Genomic DNA, 21,761 nt, shown 5'->3' with positions numbered 1-21,761 from the left:
AGTATCTCTCACAAATCATCGCGCGAATGTTATGTGAAAAATATCGCGTATTCATTGCGTTACAACGATATCGTATTAAATCCGCTGAGTTTTGCACTTTTAATCTGCCGATAAAAGTCTCGCGTGCGAAGTGACATCGGGAGTGTCGGGAGTGCCGTGAATGAATCTCGTACGTTCGTCGCGGCGACAAAATAATATCGTTCGACAACTGAGAGAGATTACTTCGGCGAAATGGACCATTGGAATTTTCGAGAAAAAGTCGTGTGTTCGGAGAAGGTTAGGTTCTAACAGTACTTCTACAAAAACAGGTATGTGTATCCACGTCGAATTCATGTAACTTATGTAGATTACATGAGTGTATATTCACCCACGAGTTATTCACATGGATGCAACGTTTTTTATCATCAAATCGAAGTACTTTATTCTCGAAATATCAACGTAAATTCCACTGTTCTACTACGGATGCCAAATAAAGCAGTAAAACTTACATGCGAAACATAAAACTTATACTTAATATTTTAAAGGTAAAGTACCTCGATTTGACAATAAAAAAATGTTGCAGTCTTGTGAATAACAAGCTGCGGAACTTTGAATTAGGCAATTATTATGCTAATTGATGGCTTGAGATTTTATATTTAACATTTTTTTCGTTTTCGTTACATATTGAGCAATGCTCCTATTTATTTTTGCGCATATATTAATATTTGCCTAACCCAAAAGTTTCGAATTCTGATTTCTGTAAAAGTAAGAGAATCAATGACACCATATTATAATTGATATTACGATGTTATAATAATTTATTTAAACATTTATATATATACATCTATATAATGTGTTCCACAGTCTTGAAAGCAGTTGCGAGTTTACATATACATATAAGTTATGTATATATATGAAAAATATAATACATAATTTATATGTATATACAGAATGTTTGATAATAGGCGCGTTTGATGTAAGTTTGGTGATATTCCTTGTTGAGAAACAATAATTTTTAATTAAAAAATTTTTCATTTTATAATTTTTAATTTTAATTTTTCAATTTATAATTTTTAACAATAATTTAAGGCGAAAAGATGTGTTGAGATGCAAATAGTTGTTTTCAAAAGAAGAGATTCTTAGAGAATGCAATTGAAGAATGCAAATAAAAAAAAGAATGTTTAGTCAAAGTTCAGACTTACTCGAGAGGATCCTGACGCGCTTAACTATAAAGATATAAAATTGTTTAATGTGATCGTTTGAATGTCGTATTAGAAACCTGAGGTTTAAAGAAATTTTGTCAGAATAAAGATTGGTTTCCTTAAAGTTTTCTTAAAGAGAGGAGTATTCTTCGTCACAAATGCGTCTATCTACCGAACATTCTGTACAATTCTGTAAATACATATTGTATTTTCATACAGGTTGTCCAAGAGTTGTGCGATAGTTTAACAAGGTATTCTAGAACTCAATTAAGAGTCGAAAATCCTAATACGAAGATGAGTCGAGGTAATTATAATATTCGAATAATAAATTATTAAAATTGACTAATAATATCGTGTAAATTTCGCACGACAGGTATACCGATTTATCATCTATTATCGGTGATCATTGATTAGCTGATTGTACTGTTTTCCTACAATCCGCATTCAGTTTTTCGACAGTGCAGTTCCGAAATACGTTGTTAAAGTATCGTATACGATAGTTTTGAGACGCCTGTACATATATTTATATATTTATTCATCTATTTATAAGTTAATTAATTTGTTATTGCCTAGATAAAGCATTTTGTAACTTAGACATTAAGAGTGTGATATATATATTCTGCTTGTTGTGTGTGAGATTCGTTATATCTCTCATAGAAACGGAGTCCCGCGAGTTCGTACGCTTTATCATAATTGCTTTACGTGTTCTAACGTGCGGATCGGATCACGTTTTTAATCGTGGCACGCGATTCGCTCCAACTCGCAGCGTGCTCCCAGCCAGGGGCACACACACACACACACACACACACACACACGATCGTACCGCCTCAGACCGGGAGAGATTTTTCATTATTACTTATTACTTATGTGTGTTACGCTGGTCGGCGTACGGTCAGAGATCATTAGACCGACTTTAGCCGCGATACAGATGTAGACTGCTGCAGCGCAGCATGCCATTTTACAAGCAACAGGCGATTATCGTTACTGGGAATAAATGCTGTGAAATTCAGCAATTTTACAAAAAAAAATTTTAAATTTAAAAATTTAGAATGATCCAAATGGCTCGCGCGAGATCGCTGAGAAATCTGTGTGCCGATCGATATCTGCTTCGTTGTCTTTTGCCCGATCATTTTAACAATAATGATACTAGTAAATTCGGCACAACACTATTTTATATTTGTCGTCGATTCAACGACACAGGTGGTCAGTCCACGTTGAAATTTCGTTCCCAATTTCGCCGCGTTCGTATCGAAGGACCGATCGAAGCAATCGCCTGGTACCGTGCATGACGTAAGTGGAGGACGAAATGCCGTTCGTAAAACTAAAATAAATTAAGTACAAATATTACACGAATACTATCGACGTCAGGACGGAAGCATTTGGACGATCGATGATGTCAACGAAAATGTGGTATGCGGGGTACAGACGAAACTAAAGCAAGTTGCGAATTCAAATCAAGGTTTAAAGGCAGACCAGTGACGTTTCTCATGTGAAATCTCTGTTTGTGTCTCCTCTAAAATTTAAATTTCAAATTCATCGAGCGCCGAGTGCGCTACACGTTCGATAGCGCGCTCGAGCACCGTTTAATCGCTGCTATTTCAAACATCGCGAACTGCCTCTTCTTCCTCTTAATGTTGGCCTAAAACTTGTGTCTCATTGGCCAATTACACACAAATGTTGCAAAACCACACCACCAACTTCGTTCGAAATAAATTAATCCGGCATGATATCGCCAAATTATTTATGAGAATGAATTTATTGCTACTGCTTAATCGCGAGATGCTTTCGACAAACCGACCGGGACCACATCGCGATCATCTTCGATCGTCCATCCGCCGTGTCAACGACCTTTCGTCGCGCGAAGTCGGTTAATAAATACTGACTTACGTCAAATTGTTCGTCTATCTAATGCGCTACTTTTGGGAGAGACATCGCCGCGCCAATCTTACCGCGAATTACATTACATTACATCCCGAACGTTACGCCGCGTGACACGATGCAACCGAACGATACGCCGAGCCGAAACGGCTATCGTTCTCTCCGTCGCGAGAGAGTTCCGTTTAATATATCTATAAATACCGACTAATCGGATTAATGTCAGAGAATACTATTGATGCGCGTCTCTCTTGGGCTGTCTCTTAAAGACGCGTCAGTTGGAGGGGAATAAAAGGGCTTGCGCGAAGTCGTCGATCAGTTTACACAGTTGTGGTACACGATTGTGATAAAGTCGCGCCTGGAAGAACTATAGTTGAAAAAGAACGTCGTGAGAAAAATCGCACGATCAAATCGTTTTCCCACTTTTCGGACAGGAGTGAAAGCTTTTTCACAGTGTGGGGAATCTGTCGACTGAAATCTTATTTGTTTAAAATAGTCGAAAAATCAACAGTCAAGATAAATCAATCAATATGTAATCGTGAACAATTTAATCGACTGATGAAATTAATTATTAATCGATTAATCAAGTCAAAGTACGATTAATAATTAATTTCACCGATCGATTAAGTGATTTTACATACGACGATCGCTTAATTTTGATCATTGACTTGTCGACTATTTTAATCAACTAACTCATCTTAATCGATCAATGCCGAACACTGTTTTCTTATATCTTCTTGATTACATATCTATCTCAGTTACAATAGTACTGCGATCGATATTATACTTTTTCTATTAGGCTTCTTGCGTTTTTCCGAAATATCCAAGTATCTGTTGGTTCGTGACATTTATCATTGGCAGCATACACAGTAAAATATTTCGTAGAATATGTTAATCGCTAATAGGATTAAATTTCTTGATAATTTGAAAATCTGCTCCCTTGCCCTAGCGAGAATTCGATCGGCATATTAAATTGATAAATATTTTTGAATATTTGATCGAAAGTAGTAAAAGCATTAAAAATTTAGACCCTTGCAAAAGCCATTAAAATCGTTAAATTTTGACACTAATTAAATATTACTGATTGATATTTCGCGAAGAGCGCACCGCCTAAATTCTCGCTGAGCGACACTCGATCTCAAAGTCACCACATTTTTATCATCGATTTAACGATATTTCCTCTATATATCCACAATGAAACGTTTATATGCGTGGTGTACGTGTGCGTGTGCGAATTTGTCTCGGTAACAATTTTAGCACAGATAATACGTATGTATATAATGCAAAAGTTTTTGGAATTTTCCAGGTCGTCCAAGTTGGTACCTCTCTTACGAATATTATCACACGCGTTCTTTATGGTCGCTCGTATTATTTTTTTTCGCTCTATACAACTTTTCTACTACGTTACGAGACTATACGACTATATGCCTAGGAGTCACATATATATGTATATCCGTCAGCTCGGAAGACTCGTGGTCTGCGTCAATCAACGGAAGAGCAGCATCGAATCGGTAGCGCCGACTCGATATCGGATCGTAATTTCACGCGAAGTCGCGATCGTTCGCGCGCGCGCGCCGAACAACACGAGAGATCTACTTTTTTTTGTTCGTTCGCACCGTTATTTCTTTCGTCGACGAGAGATCAGTAAGCGCGCATCGGCGCAGAAGAGAAAGAGAGAGAATTCGGCAGTGTGGGTATCTCTTTTGTCACGTAAAGTAATTCCCAAGTGCCCCCGCTCTTCTCCCCTTCTCGCTCCTAGTTCTTTCGGCAGCAGCACCGAACAAGATATGTTTCTGTCTCGAGGCGTGTTTTGATATGAACTTCCTCCTCCTCTCTCTCTTTTCCCCTCGAGGAAAAGCGACTAAGAAGACATGATGTTTTCGCGCCTCGCTAGACTTTGCTCTCGGTGTCAAGTCGATGGCCCTCCTTCTCGTTCCTCTTCTTCTAGTCTATCTGTTGGAGATCGAGGAACAACGGATACATCGCGTATCGATGCCGATCTTCAAGCTCACGCTTCGCCGTTCCTCGGTGACCTTCCTCCTCCTCGGTGAGGTGAGCACCCGTCGAATTTCCAGACTGTAGGTCGCGATCTGCCGCTATAACGGCATACACGCGTGTTGTCATACTCTTACGAAAAGCGCAGATACCGGAGCTACGACAACGCCAACGAGTGCAGGCCGTATGGGGATTTGGTGCGTTCATCGCCTGCCTTCGTATCTTCGTCCGCCAAATCGACCCCGTAGTTGCTCGAGGTGTTGTCGTCCTCTGCAACGAACGTAGCTATCTTTGATACTTTACCAATAATCATCAAGCAGATACACACACACACACACACACACACACACACACACACACACATACGAGAGTGCATACATTTTCTGCGCGATCCGCAATAAATCGCAAACAATCGCGTCGAATCATTCGCATTGAAGGCAGAGATAAGCAGGATAGAAACTATTTCTTCCCGTTTCCATATAATGTGCAACAGGTTTCTGCGTGTACGCAATCTAACAGAGACTGCACGAACAAGGGATGGGAATTAGTCCTATAAAATGTGTCTTGACTGTAATTATCTATGTTTTAATGTGTATCGATTACTTTCATCACCGGCGAATTCCAACGAAAGAACGAGAAGAACGATTTTTCGTTAGCACAGTTTCCACACGCTAGATCCCCATCAGAAATTTATCCTTTTTTTCTTTTTTAATAATTGTTGTAACTCACCGATATAAAGAGGGGCCGTATCGTAAGCGTTGCAAGGGCCCGCGTGCCGGGTTTCGAGAACGAAACCGGTGACGCAGGCGTCCTTGATAATATGACACCAGCTGGGATAGGTGATGTTGTTTGTCGCGCATAACATGGTCGTCGATGGGTCTCGATCACGATCTCTGTCACGGTGCGTTCGATTCCGGACGCGCTCCCGTTTCCGAGGGCAACGGTAGGTGCAGGTCACGCAACGCGGTCGTCCGGACTTCATTTCGGATAAACAAGTCTGGCCTTCTCGACAGCGTATCGTGGTGCAGTCTGCGCTCTCTGTCAAAATCAAACAACGAGATTATTCGGACGTTTTGCGCAGCGTGTGTTTATGATGGCGTAAAATCGATCGGTTTGATTTTTCCCTTCCTCTGAAAGAACAAACGAATCGAATCGTCTCCGCGCTATCGATGACATATGAGATAGAGACGAGACCAATTGTCGAATTAGACTCACCACTCTATCTTTGGCACTTGGCAATTTCGTACGTTGACTCGTTCGCAGACGCAAACGATTATCGTTGCGATAACATGTTGCGTCTGCTTGAGTCAATGGCCTACTTCTCACGAGGGGGGGACACAGTTGTAATGTATATTACTCATTTTTCTTCTTCGGCCATCGCGACGCGAACGTCACGGTGAAAAGGTACATAATCCGGACGCGATATATCGCGATTGATTCGCGGGGATATTCCGTGGCGGCGAACTGCGACAGCTAAACTGCAATTATATGTGTAAAGTTGAACATCCGATAAGAAGAGGCGGGAAGTAACGCGCAACGACGGGGTTACGCAATGCTATATATGCGAGGGGGTCATTGGTCATTCAACCTAACGTGGCATTGACATAACGTCGTCAACGCTTATTGAACCTCGACAATTTAAATGATCCGTCATTAGGTTACGCATCGTGAGCGCTACAGCACGCACGAAGTGGCGATATTACTTTGGGAATCGTCTTCGTCCCTCACGCTCTCTAAATTATATTGAATTAGACGGGCATTACAACATTAGACAGAGATATGTGTGCGCAGCGCAGACGGCTCTGTTCAGCCGGATAATAAACGGCTTAAATATGTTGAACGATCTGTTTACTGTAACGTCACCGCCTTAATCGCCGCGTCACGAAACGCGAACGAGCGGATCCACGAGCGATTGATCGTGACGCCGTTACGATTTACGAAACGACGTTTCTCGCAGCGTGCGTTAGGGGAGACCGAGTCAAGTTGGCCCAAGGGTCACGTTGGCCATGCGTTTCGTCGACGTATTTTTATCGTGCGAGAGAAAAAAGGGAATCGTATGATATTGCTTTCAGAGCATGGGAGAGAAAGGACGATTCCTCTCTCGATAAACACATAAACGAAACGCATAGCCAATTCGGTCCTCCATCGTAAGCGCGCTCACCGTGTTAACCCTCTATATAGAATCATATTTTTTGGGACATAAAGTTACAGTCTAGGTTCAACATTTTATATAATATCATATTTTCAAATACATTCCTTTTCAGAGATAAAGAAAAGCTACGCTGAAAGAAAAATAGTTAAGAAATAATAAACATTTATTTATAGGGGTGGATACTAACAATACACACATTTACTTACACTAATATAAAATATTTTCTACATATAAGACAATATACATTTTCTTAAAACTTTACCTTCTCATGAAAGCAATTGTTTATTCAGACAAATAAATACATATTATAAATATTCTTAAATAAATATTTGTTATTTTTACATATTTTTTCTCTCAGTGTACAAAATAACAGTGCAATGAAATCAAAATCTGCAAACAGACTTGCGGCCTTTTGTTCCTTTTCGATAATTGATGAGCTAACAAATATTCGTTCGACTCTCATGGACTCAAACGATCGTTTCATCCCCACGTGAACGTCTAGTCTACTTTCTCGCGACGATACGCTCGGGAGCACGAGGCTCGCTTTACCCCGCAAAACGTGAAGCGTGTCCCACGATCGCGACACGAGACAACGCGATGCGACGCAACGCGACGCCACGCTACGTATAACGGCAGTATCACGACGATATTTACCCTTGCCGATAAAAATGCTGTCCTTCTACGCCATTATCCACTTCCGTCTTCGTCGGCAGGCATAATTTGCCATGCGACAACCGGATAATTCTCGTCGCACCGCCTCATCCGCAGTCAGCACGGCGGCGTAAAAACCATCGCGCGCGCCAAGTATTGACGGATGAGAAAACGGTGTCAATATATGTATACGCGAGCCCATTGGCGAGGCGAAAAAAATAAGCAAATTACTTAACGCCTTTGCGACGACGACGACGACGACGACGACGACGACGACGACGACGACGACGACGGTGGTGATGGTGGTGATGGTGGTGGTGGTGGTGGTAAGAATAAACGGTCGCGTCGCGGAGATCTTGGAGAGTACAAGATATTCCGGACCGCGCGGTCGGTCGGTCGAGAAGAACAGAAGGGAGGGAAAGGATATGAGGAGGAGGAGAAAGAGAAGAAGGAAAAGGAGGAGGTGGCGAGAAGACCGAGACGACGAGGACCGAGAAAAGCTCATATACGTTCCGTGCACATACTATGCCGTGTGCATATTTACAGACGCGTGCACTTTCGCGCCTCGGATCCTCGAATCGGAGAAAGACGATTATTTGCATCGCGACACCTCGTCGCTAAACCGGCTGGTTTATTTACTTATTTACTTCTCCGTCGCGCCGCGCGCACGTCTCCTTAGCTTCCCTCTTTACCTTTCCTCATTCGCGCGAGAACGTTTTCGCACGGATTTAAGAGAAACTGCTAATATATGGGGAGAGAGATGAGGGAAGGGGAGGGGAAAAAAGAGTTTAGGTTTCGAGTGCGACAGGGTCGATCGACGGGGTGGAGACGATTATAATGCGACACCACGGTTTGTGTGGCGATTTCTATCTGACGAATGATGAACAGTGCTGTGTAAACATTGAACGCGAAACAGCTTACCCCTTGTGTCGCCAACGTAGTTGCATTCGTTTTGGAAAAAAAGTCTTTCTTACATATAATTTCTTACGTACCGAGCAGACGAAAAGTACACCAATAACATTAGCATCTAACTCTGAATATTCTTATTTTTCAATCTTGTTAGATACGAAAGTTTAAACTTTTAATATAAAATATATCTGTACATACATCTGTTCTACGTTGATAGTTGAAATATTTAAAGACCAAAAAACAATAAGAATGTTTATGGAATGTCCAAAACGTCAATGTTATTAGTACATTGACTGTTTTCTTTGATGACGTTTGCGTGGTGTGAAACCGAAATGATTTTCCCCTCATTGAGATTCACAATTATTTACTTACATCGGGTGCTCGGGGAGTGCGCGTAAGAAACGTAATGACTAAGTGCCGCGTGTGAGGACAGGTACCGCGCGTCTTCTTCGTCCCCGTCTGTCATTGCGCGTCGCGTCGAGAGATAGGACGTGCAGCAACACGGAAGAAAGTAATTTACAAGTAAATTTTCGCTCGATTAATACGGCTGACGATATTTACCGAGCCGTCTAACGACTAGTGCGTGTGCACTAGCGACGACTGTATCATTAGCTAAGAGAGCAAGAAATCGATGCTGCAGACGATATATGCAGCCGTAAATCGAGCACTGCCGGTGCATTGAACCGTCATTTCTTACGTCCCGCCAAACCGCTTTGTCGCGCTCATCAACGCGATTAATGCACTAATCTCATTTTTTGTGTGTATGCGTGTTTTGAAATAGCGGGCGACAAGGTTTTATCTCTCGACAAGTTGACCCGGATATGCGTGCAGATAAGACGCCGCAAAAGGGAAAAGATCGCGATACTCACGGTTCTATTTCGCGAAACAGCCGCGCAATGTTATGTTTCCGACCGATATCGCCCGTTTATTCGCGAAAGAGAAATACACGATCGTGCAAGCCGGATGACATAGCGTGCTCGTGGAATTTCGGAAAACGTGGCGATGTTGACGGTCCGCATGACCGAGCATCGTCCGCGAAGAATTGTCGGAGTCTCGAGTCGTTTTGTTGCCGCGACGATATGTAAAGTGCAGTCACGGAGTGTGCGGCGTGCATACGGTTTGCATACGGGCAGAGGTTCTTTTCGCGGATTGTTTACAGTATCGAACATCACGACTACTACGACGACGACGACGACGACGACGACGACGACGACGACGATGACGACGACGACACGCGGACGATACGGGGACGAGGATAGATGTAGGGGCCCAAAGTGGCGCGCGATGGTAAAGAAGGTAACGCCGACCGGTGCAAGAGGGAAGGCAAGAAGAAGGATATGGATGTCCTGGTGGAGTGCCACCGAGATTCACAGCGAGGAGGATATTCAACTGGAGGCATGCAGCCGGCGAATGTCGATGTCGGGACGCGGACGCGGAGGCGCGCGCGGACGTTGATATGGTCGTAGGGGGAACTCGGGCTAGGAGGAGTCTCGGGGCCCAGGAAAAGGGAGGGAAACGATGGAGCGAGACGAGAAGACGTCGGGCCCGACGACGACGAGCAAAGCGCGGGAGGGAGGAGAAGAGAAAGAGAGAAAGAGAAAGGTGGAGAGAAAGAAAGGAAGACGGTAGGATCTTGCGCCAGAGTCCAGTAAAAAAAGACGAGCTTGGCACGGACGCTGTGCCGCGCCGGTTGGCAGTGGCCAGACGCCACGCCAGGCTGAGCCTCACCAAGCGCATGGTGTTACTGAATGCTGTTACTGGGGTCCGTGCCCGGGCCCCGTGGAGGGCCACACTCTCTCTCTCTCTCTCTGTCTGTCTCTCTTGTGTGTACGGAGTCTTGTACAAACCTCCTTTCTCGCCCCGCCCTGCTCCGCCTCGCCTCGCCCTATCCACCGTTTGCTCCTTCTTTCTCTTTCTTCTGATATTTATCCGTCTTACTTTCTCCTTCTCGTCCTTCTCCTCTACCTCGTCCTCCTCCTCTTCTTCTTTCTCGTCCTCTTCTTCTTCTTCTTCTTCTTCTTCTTCTTCTTTCTCCTCTCCTCTCTTCGATTCGCATCTGCCGCTTCTTGTCTTCGTTTCTTCCCCGTCGTTCGAACGGCGTATATGCACGATTCTCTTCTGGTTCTTCGGTCGTCGACGTTCTCCTCCTCCTCTTCCTCCTCCTCGTTCTCCTCCTCTTTCTCTCTCGTTCTTTCTCATTCTCGGGAGTCCAGAAAGACGATACATACGTAGGCATACTTGGTGCAGTCGTGCCACAAGACCTTCTCGTGTAAGGTGCTCAACCTTGTTTGCATCCAACGGACTCCCCTTCACCCCGTTCTCAGACCGATAAACGCCTGACCCCGGCGACCTTAGCGTCGTGCGACCCACCTGTTCCCTCGAAGCGGAGGTGAGTCTCGTTGAAGACGACGAGGGAGGAGAGATCGCAGGACGATTTCGCCGCGAGGAATTTTGAAACAAGGCGCGCTCGAGCAGCCGCGTTTGTGTTCCCGTTATAGACTCGCCTCTGATTTGGCCGACACTGAATCGCGGAAGTGGTCCTGTGAGAGATCGATAGTGAACCGCGAAGCGAAATACTCGCACAAATCTGATTTGAAGAAACCGTTTCGTGCCCCAGTCATACTCGCGATATACTATGAATGATATCTTTACGCAAAAAATGAATCACATGTATTTTATTATAATACCAATCACAATGCCATAACGCATTTTACATCCTTTCGATATTGTATGTGTCTCGCTCCCCAAACTTTGAATCTCACGTTATTTTTGGCGAAACTAAACCCGATGAATAAGTAGATAATATATTATTTTCTTTGTGTTTCTAAATGATTAAAACGGCATTAGAAGTTGATGCTGCTTGATGACAAGAAGAACCTTCTCTCGGCTCCAATTCCCAATGTTACATAACTTTACAACTACTGATACTCCGAAAGACGATTACCTGTCTCATCGCGCAACTTCTCAAGTATGCCCTATATAATACTACTTTCACGTAACACGGACGTTAGCGCACGCAGCGAACGTCACACACGCGTGCTTTATATAGCAGCATCCTTTCTTCATTACCAAATCTCTGCCTTTCGCGGTTTCGCGCGGTATCAAACCGGTCCGGTTTCACGATCGTACTCCTCGCCCGACGTCGTCGTCGTCGTCGTCGACGTCGACGTCGTGATCCACTCGATTGGACTTTCGTTCTCCGTTGTGCGAATGCTGATCGATGCACGCCGAATTCTTTTACTCTGCGAGTTATTTTTAGTCGAATCGCCCATCAAGTGGGGGTGAGTGTCGTAAACATAAAGGACCGCGTGTCTTGAGTTCCGACGTGCACGGATTGCGTGGGCGCGCGCGCGCGCGTGTGTGTGTGTGTATGTGAGCATACGAATACGCACGCGCGCGCGAAAACATAAAAGCGTGTGTCGCAAGCGTGCAAGCATGCATGCAAGCTTGCGTGCGTGCGTGCGTGAGTGCGTGCATACGGTGAATGACCGGAGGGCAAGGACGCCACAAGGACACATCCTTACACACGTCCGAAAGCGCAGATCAGCTCCGCGCGTACAGATTGTAAACTCACGGCTACTACCAGTCACGGCACTATCTTTTTCTATGCCGAAACACCCTTGACCTATATCGCCTATTTTCCCGCGTTCACATCACCGCACACTCGAGCGAAAATAGTCTCGACGGTAAAGAGATAAAGATGAGATAAAAAGCACAGATAGAAGCGAAATAATTCTTGTCTGCGGACTGCGCTGGCGAAATGAAAATGTCGCCGAGCTGAATGCACGTCGGCATCTCTCTCTCTCTCTCTCTCTCTCTTTTTCTCTCGCGAATGCAAGCCGGGAATTCAAGTCGATTTCGGCGATCGTAACTGCGGGTCACCTTATGCGACGCATACATACACACACACGCACGCACGCACGCATATGTATCCCATCGTCGCCGACGACGTCGACGACATATCCGCAAGAGTCTGGTCCAAGTGCAACCACCTCGCAAAATACGTATGGTCGCATTGCTTAAAATAACCCACGCATACGCGCGAAACTTGCCCACCTACCGAAAGAAGAACGGCTCGGTCTCTCCCCCTCTCCTTCCCCTCTCTCTCTCTCTCTCTCTCTCTCTCTCTCTCCGGCTGGGCCGGAGCGGACAGGTTAAGAACTGCCTCCTGCAGCTTCGCCATTTAAATACAATGACGGCGATCCTAAAGCGTAATGCGCCCACGCCCCGTGTGCGAACTGTATACGACGGCGGACTTACGCCGCGTCGTCGTCGTCGTCGGCATTCCACGCGCCGTCGCTGCAAATGAGCGACACGACCCGAGTGCTGCGACGACCGCGAAACGTGTACACGTCGTACGCACAGAAGATATTACGATATTATCGATGTCTTTCTTTTTCTCTTTTTCCTTTTTTTTTGTTTCGTTCTTAAAGCGTATCGTCGCGCACAACCGCGACGGAAAATGCGTTCGTTCTCGGCTTCACGCGTCGTTTGCCCCGTGCCTGTCGTCCTCCTCGAACACGGTGATAATACATTTCAAAGAGGATCCCATGCGAGAAAGCGTCCGCGACATGCTGTGTCTCACGACAGCCACCGTAATTGGTAGGCCGTTAGAAATTTATAGGGAACGATTAAAGAGAAAGATGGTGAGCCTCTACACACAGCCCTTCTCTCCTTCTCCTCTTTTGCCTCTTACGCGCGTGCTTTTCCTTCACGTTCGCATAAACCCATCCGGCGGGATGGGTTAACTTTGTAGGAGAAATTGGCGAATTTTCTCAAGTTAACTGAAAGGTGTCTGAAATAATTAGGAGATGTGCCAGGTGGCTGCGAGGATCGCGTGATACTCTCCGAAGGATCCCCGGATGGGTTCTTGGAAAAAAATCTGTCAATCTGACTGGTAATCGGCGATGGTATCGTGTTCGAAGTTGAGGGTTTATGGCAGCTTCTCGAGAGGAATGGACAGAAAACGATGCTCCTCTTTGTCTCTCGCTCCATCTTTTTACCTTCTTCTCTCTTTCCTGTTTCTTTTTTTTTTATAATTTTTTGTTCTCTTTCGCAGCCCAGCAGATCGCGTCTCGGTCGATGAACTTCCTGGAACGATCTTGCGATTGCCTTCTGATGTTTTTTACTTTTACGCCCCTTCCTTTTCTCTTCTCCTTACAATATAAGACACTCGTGAGAAGCACCGACAAAAGTCATACCTCGTAGTTATCCGTTTCTTACCGCAATTATGGTATTTGCTGGGGCAATCGCTAATTTGAGAATAGTCTGCTCTCGGCGAGTGTCACGTGGTGTGTGTGTGTATATATATATATATATATATATATATATATATATATATATATATATATATATATATATATATGTGTGTGTCCAAATTAAAACTACTCGCAATCTGACAACGCATAAACAAGTCACAGGATGTGTAACAGTTAAACTATAATAAAAAAAAAACAAGTATATTATTTCTCGCTCTTGGCGACACTATATTTGAAATTGAACTTCCCACGCGTATTTCGCACCAGATAATTTCGCGTTGTCGCTGAATTTTTCAGCGCGGAAGAAGTATCGCGAATCGTTGAACGATTGCGACAAATCGAGCCACGCTATTCTGCTAGCTGTTGCAAATATGTACGTGTATCGCGTCTCATCCAACTCGTGTAATGACTTCCTCCTCGAGATTCTCGGGATCGCTATTATTTTTAGTTTCTTTCCATTGTGCTATCCGTTCACGTCTGTTTGCGCCTTCGTGCCGCGCGACTGGCCGAAGGCGAAGGCGACGGTGAAGGCGAGCCACAGGTACCGTATCCTTTTCTTCTTCCAGCAAGCGAGATTCTCTCTCTCTTTTTCTTTCGAGTGAATCTTAGACTCACGAATCCTTTCCTCCACTTCCTTTCCGCGGAAGGGCTGAAGTAAAGGGTCTAGTGGGTGGAAGGAAGAAAGAGAGAGAAAAAGAGACAGAAAAGCAAAGTGAAAGGAAGGAAAAGATGCAAATTCTACCGAATCAACCGGGCTCAAAATCTATCCGTGAATTTTATTATTCCCATGGACTCTTCCCGTTTAAGGACACCGTCTCTTGGCTATTTTATGGTATCTGTCGTGAGGTTTCGGGACCGTGCAAAACAGACAACAATAAGGCCCATTCCAATGCAAAGCAGCGGTCGGTTGACTACCCGCTCGTTCGCCAATGAAGCTAACCTTTCTTCTTCTGTTTTTTATTCGCCGATTGTTTTTATTCGATCGAGTCACCCTTTTCGGCGGACTTCATATATACTCGTACGCCTTCTTAATGTACCTTCTTTGCTGAATTGAGTACACCTGCGTTATTTATTATAATTTCCTTCTCTCTCTTTGCACAACAGTAATAATTTTGCAGGCAGAGATACCAATTGACATAAGATATTTCGATACCGAAAGTAAACTTTATTTCGTTTTAAATTCGAGCGCCTTATCCTCGGGAAGGAACTCCACGACTCACCTTTGAAAGGTTTCCGCGAAATTCTCGATTATCAGCGTTTTATCCCGTCGAATCGACGTCGGTTCTCTGTCACTTCCGGCACGCTCCCGGCGCGAGATCGGGGAACGATTAATAAGTAGAAGAAAAAGAGACAGACTTACGTTTGCAATGGCCCTTATAAGCGACGGGAATGGCGCGGCCAGCGCGGCAAGCGGCGAGTCGCAGGTGGCAGGCACTCTTGTAGGTGTTTCCGTCGGCCCCGCAGACGGGGCGCGCGCCGGCGACCTGGTGCGGGGGCGCCTGGGGGCACCTGCGGGCGCACCTCACGCAGTGAGGGCTCAGGTTCTGGTCCAGTAGACAGCTCCGACCTTGGCCGCACCGGACCCGTGCGCACGAACCTGCTCGACACTTTGCACGTTATTACGCACAGTCGTAAACCGCCCCCGAGATAGACGCGCGTCGTTGCCTTTCTTCTTTTTATTTTTGTTCGCTGGCCGCCACCAGCCGCTTACCACGACGATGCCGACCGTGTGTGATGCCGACTCACTCACTGTTCCCGGTCACTCGTCTAATCGTTCACGTAAAATTACGCGGCTCTCAAGTAGTCGCGAGAGATTCCGGTTGCACCAACGCCGAGTGGTAATCTAATTACCCGCTTAGAAATTTCCCAAGATTTCTCTAAATATAGCATAGATTCAGTTTAGAATATTCAAAAAAAAAAAAAAAACAGTCAGGCTCTCATAAGTTTTTAGCCCCATTTTGTGGCATTCGAAATCTTAAATTATTTTTGGATAAAATTTTAGCTATTCATGAGCAAATTAAAGATATATAAGTATCAAAGTGCAATGCGCCTCACCATTTGAAAGAAACTGGTTTAAAAAGATAGACATTTGATGGTTTTTCTATGCACCATTTTTCAGTCGGTAATATTTTTATGATATCAAACAGGAAATTCTACTTTTATATCAACTATTGTTTCAATAGAATAAAATAAGATATGTGTTTCTGTTTATTTTGAAGGAAAAACAAACATGTGATACTACTCGGTTGATACATCGAGCGCGTTGGATTTAGAATATCGTTAGTCAGGGGGTTAAGTTGGGGATGAGAGTCATCATGTTGCTTGTTTCTATCATCTTTGTGTAGTTAATTGCCACGATTGTCTGAAAAGTTTCAACAACGAAATTCTGGAAAGTATGCTATTTCATCCCGGTTTCCGGACTTGGCGCATTGACTTCGACTCAGAGTCAACGCGTCAATGTTGCGAAACGCGTGTACGAAGATAATACCTGATTAGATTGCATTCAACTTGCAGAGGCGATAAATGTTCGATCGTGAAATTTCCGTAAAGAATCAGAGGCGCGCAAAGACGGCCGAGATACACGTGAAACTTCTCCGTCGTTGTCCGGCGTGGCGCAATTTTTGCGTCGACCACAGAATCGCGTCGGCATCGTGGGAACTAACACGCATTTCGTTACGGTTCATTGACGTATCGACGTTACACAGGATCAAAATATTTTTTCTCTCGTACGCGTGGCTATTAAGCCGCGTTACCGGATCGATTACCGGGACAATTACCGCGTACCGGCGCGAGTGGCCCGTATTGGGCCGGCCAATCCCACCGGATGTTTCTTTCAGGTCGTTGCGTTTCTTTATCCGATCGTTCGCGTCCTAGTTAGCGTAATTACCAGTCTTTCGAGCGCGTACGATAAACAAAGAGTGTCAACTTAATGTCAGATACGACTTTTCCCGTGGATTAAAGCAGCTGTTTCTCTCTCTCTCTCTCTTTCTCTCTCCTTTTTATCTCCTTTTTACAACGGAGAGATCCAACTTATTCGTCTTGGTACATGATTACGGCCGCGGTGCGTATCGATACGAGCAAATAAATGCGTGGCTAGTAATCGTGGCGCTGGTGACGAGCCAGTGTTCTTTCTCAGAGGGGGGATAACGTTATTGCAATTAAGAATAGCGAATTGGCCAGATAGACATCGGGAGTTATTTGCAACTCAAACCAGCAATTAATACGCAACCAATACGCAATGAATACACATACAATATTTGACGAATAATATTATTATTCATACATACTCACTTTGGCAGTGGCCGTTGTAAGCAACCGCGAGCTCGTGACTGCCCTTCTTGCAAGCTCGCTTTTTGAGTCTGCACAGACTCTTGTAACTCTTGCCGTCCGTCCCGCAGACCGGTCCACCACCTCGCGGTGCTTTGCACTCCGGACTACACACGCACCTCGGTCTTCCTCTACGCACCACGCACTTCTTTCCTTCCTCACACCTCACTTCCGCGCAGCTCTCTGCAAAATAGGACAGGCAATTTCGTATGCGCTCACACATGTATCCGAATCGAAATTTTAGCTTCACTTTCGTTTTTTTAATATCTGCATATTCTGAGAGGATCAGTATATCCGTCAGAGAGACAGAGAGAGAGAGAGAGAGAGAGAGAGAGAGAGAGAGAGAGAGAGAGAGAGAGAGGGGGGTTGATATAGGGTTTAGAGTAGCGAATAGGCGTTAAATGGAATATTAAAAAGAGGATAAAAATTTCGATTTGGGTGTATGTCGAGGAGTGACACACCGAGAAAAAGATGTCGATTGATCGTCGTCGCGCAATTTAATCCGCTTACCTCGACAAGGAAGGCACTGCACACCCCCACCGAGAACCTTCCAGAAGAAAAGACTTCCGCTGTCCAGATCCTCTTCGGAATAGGCAGTCGCTGCCGCTGCGTTCGAGGCGCAACAGTCCTCCCGCGTGACGCCTTGCGACAGAAGCTCTTTGCAGCGACCGTTACTGATGGACGACCAACATATACCACCTGACACAGATTGCAACGCGCAAGATCAATGTGAGATTTGAATTGATAGCGTGGATCGACTGTTGGCTGCATTCGTACACGCACTCATTTCTTCTCATTAATTATTATCTACTTATCGAAGGAAAGTAAACTCTCGCGGTATATTTGAGATTGAGACGAATCCGCTTCTCTCTCGAGCTGCTTTGATTACGGTATCGTGACATCGTATTTGATTATATGACATTATACACGCACACTGCGTGCGTGCGTGCGTGCGTGCGTGCGTGCGTGCGTGCGAGTAGGCGAGCGGATCGTCGATGTAGTTGTGGTACCAGCTCTAGTCACGTTAATGGGGCACGACAAAAAGAAACGCCTTGTAGGGTTCTCTAATTAACATTACGAAAAAAGTAAACATCGGACACGTGATTGGCGCTATGAGAACAAGTGGAACAAGGTGCCTCTCTTTTGCGGGAAATCGCCGCGTAAACGGGTGTAAAATAGACACGCCGCCTCGTGAAAGAAAACACGCGACTTTTATACTCACCGCCAATACGTATCGCGTACTTTTTTATTCTCCGCGCGTAACTCTCGAGCTTTTCTTCAGCTCAGCCGACCGGACGCGCAAATTACGTTTTTTGAACAAACGGAACGAATTGCGAAAATTCGACGAGGTGTTCTCGAAAGGAGAACACTCTCCAGGAGTGAAATCCCACTGAGAGAGAACGAGCAAAAATTCTCTTGAAACAAAAATTCTCGCATCGAATGAAGCGAACAACGACGAAAAAGCGACAGCTTTCGTTCGTACGAAGCGTTTCCGCATCTCGTGCTTTACTCTTGCACTCGATTCGGCGGCGTATTTACCACTTTAAAAGCAGCAAGATAAACTGCGGCTACGTGTTTTCCGTTCATAAGCGTTTCCCGCGAACTTACTACGAAAGTACTTTACGATGTATGATTAGCACACACGAGCCTTCGCGCAATTGCGAGCTACAAGCCCGGAATAGTCGACATTGTTTACTAAACCCTCGAGCATTAGCGTTAGCGATGGCTCGGAATTCCTCGAAGACTAGCATGTAGTTACAGTAACGTCTCGCGCGTAACAAAGTCGATGATGGATTCGACGATTATCTTTGCGCTGCATAGCAAATCGCCTCTTTCTTGCGGTGCGCGCGTAAGATGCAAATATAGAGTCGGTATTAGTCGAGTGGAGTAGCGCACTCGATCATTTCGCGTTCATAATGTTACCGCATGTCGCATAGCTGTATTTTAATTAAAATATCTGCGGAGGTTGCGGTCGTAAGGTAACCTTGTTATTCTTTTTTTCTTCAATATCCGTAAAATTTCTTTTTCTTTTTACGGAAAAATATATGTACGGAAAAAATGAGTATTCACTTAAAATTGATATATTTAAATTAACAATTATTGTTTCATATATAACTAATGATATACAATTTTGCTAGAAGAATTTTAAATTTACATACATGTACATACATGTACGATTATTTTGGTGATAATGATATCTTTTTCCGACATTTAGAAACATCATATTCTCAATCTAATATTTTGTGCTTTCCATTGATGAAAATTATTTTTAATAAAAAACAGATTTTCTGTGCGCTAATGTGATGCTTTTGCAATTAATTCACGCCTGCGTCTTCCAATAACTGCATTAATCGCGTACAACGAGACACGCCGTGGTATACTCGAAAAAGCGAGAATGAGCTCATTCAGAATCCGATTTGGATCGGAGATTAGGCAATCTACAAATTTATCCCACGCGCGCAACTATTCTCGACGGGGATTTCTTGGCGGACAATTTCAGGAAACGGCGAAAACATTGTTAGCGCGAAAATAGAGATCACCATGCTCGTAAAGTCAAACTAGGGGAAATTCGAGCGAGATCGCGAAACGGTCGACGCCGACTGACAAGCGAAAAACCTTAGGCGCACGATATTAATAGCCGCGTTCTCTTTCTCTTCCTCTCTCTCTCTCTCTCTCTCTCTCTCTCTCTCTCTCTCTCTCTCTCTCTGTCTCTCTCATTTCTCACGATAAATGATTTTGCCGCGTCAGTTTACGGTTCTAGTTCTCGGAAAGCGAGAAGCTCAGGTGAATCGCGTCAGCTGTGTAACGCTTATGACGAGGACGCGGCAATGGAGCAGCGCGGCGTTAACGCGGCCGCTTGCCAAAATAGCCGGTGGAACCCTTCAGACGTCTTCCTCTCTGACTTTAGCGTTAGACCGACGAGTGCGAAAATAGTTTCGCTATCGGTTGATACGAACACTGCACCTCGTGCCTGTGAGATAAAGAGATTGTATTTTTAGGAGCGTCACATCGTATGTTTGAGGTTTAACAGTCGGTTACGTAAAAGGCCAAAGCACCCTTTTCACAGTGATTTTCCGTCCATGTTGCTGCACGTGCTTCTCTCTCTCGCGAAAAAGTCGTTTCTCTCGTGTCGTTACACGACATGTTGGTGGTGTACGTTAAATTTTTCATTGTCAATTTAGAAAAATATTATCAATGGTAGTAGACTGCTGTTAAAAGTGGACGATATGCAATTGTCTGAATACCATACACTTTAAAAGATTATTAAGCCGGCTATTATGCCGATTTGTGATACGTAATGATCGGTAACGTAACAACGAGGTGTGTGATTCATGTTACTGAGCGATTGTCGGAACATTAAATGCACTAACGCGCTCTAATCTCTCGATTCTCAGTCAGAATAATTTTCAATTACAAGTTGCACCTTCTTGGCCATGAAATTCCGACGAAAATCATCAATAATTAAAGTTCGCCTTTTCGATAGCTTTTTTCATCTTCTCTCAAAAAACATCATAAATCAATGCGATCACGAAGCTTTCGTAAGACTGTTCTCGCGAGCCGCAAAAGCGTCCTCCTCTATTTCTCACCCTCTCTCTCTCTCTCTCTCTCTTTTTCTCCCCCGACGCTGGAAATCCATCGATCCGAAATCGCTCAAGCTCTAGCAATTATTAATTCGACGAAGCGTGTCACGCGCCGTCGCTCGGAGAGGAGACGGCGGAACTACACCACCTTGTTACGAAGCGAAAAGGAAAGTCTGGCAAACTCGAAGCATTAATTCTCAACCGCGGCATGGAGCAGCGGCGAGGAGGCGAGGTGAGGCGAGACGAGACGTGGCAAGAGCGAGGCGAGGAGAGACGAGAGAGGCGAAACGAGCCGCGGTGCGGAGCCGAGCGGAGCGGCGCGGAGCAGAGCGGCTCGGCGTGTCTAGACCGCGACGTAGCCACCGTTTGGCCCAGTTACGCCCTTCTTCCTCTCCTCCTCTCGTTCTCCAAACCCCACTCCTCTCTTCTCCATGAGTTCTCTCTCTCTCTCTCTCTCTCTCTCTCTCTCTCTCTCTCTTTATATACCACTACTACCGTCGTCGCTGTCGCTACTCTCCGTGGTTCACAGAAAGCCACGAGCCGCAGCTTACTCCGTCGCTGTACACCGTCTAGAGAGTTTGTTATTTACGAGGAGAGGCAAGCGCGCTCCGCGGGGCCCCGGATGAACGAAAGTTTCAGCCAAGTTTTCCTCCCTTCCTCTTCGCCGTCCCTCTTTCTCGTTCTCTCCCTCTCTTCGGCCCTTCCGCCCGCTGTTCGCTGCTCGTTGCGCACTTACGTCATTGCCAAGTCTATAAGAATATTTCCTCGCGAGTAACGCGATGCCGCCGCCTTCTTCTCCCCCTCCCCCCTCTTCTTTCTCCTCCTGTCGCCC

General features: G+C 45.1%; 1 protein-coding gene across 1 annotated transcript in view; it reads right to left on the bottom strand.

Annotated features, from left to right (window-relative positions):
* Nucleotides 1-773: 773 nt before the first annotated feature.
* Nucleotides 774-21,761, bottom strand: part of LOC116846381 (follistatin-A) — a 31,240-nt gene continuing 10,252 nt past the window's right edge. Inside the window, exons 2-6 of the mRNA XM_032820120.1 lie at nt 17,859-18,047; nt 17,313-17,531; nt 15,382-15,618; nt 5,781-6,089; nt 774-5,321 (exon numbers count right to left, since the gene is read on the bottom strand). Of these exons, the coding sequence (XP_032676011.1) occupies nt 5,209-5,321; nt 5,781-6,089; nt 15,382-15,618; nt 17,313-17,531; nt 17,859-18,047 (1,067 nt within the window). The 3' untranslated portion in view covers nt 774-5,208. The remainder of the gene's footprint in view (nt 5,322-5,780; nt 6,090-15,381; nt 15,619-17,312; nt 17,532-17,858; nt 18,048-21,761) is intronic.

This window comes from Odontomachus brunneus, unplaced genomic scaffold (genome assembly GCF_010583005.1).
Source record: "Odontomachus brunneus isolate Ranch 3 - 2012 unplaced genomic scaffold, Obru_v1 Obru_scaffold_063, whole genome shotgun sequence".
NCBI classification, from domain to species: domain Eukaryota; kingdom Metazoa; phylum Arthropoda; class Insecta; order Hymenoptera; family Formicidae; genus Odontomachus; species Odontomachus brunneus.
This window is presented reverse-complemented; position numbering and strand designations above follow the sequence as displayed.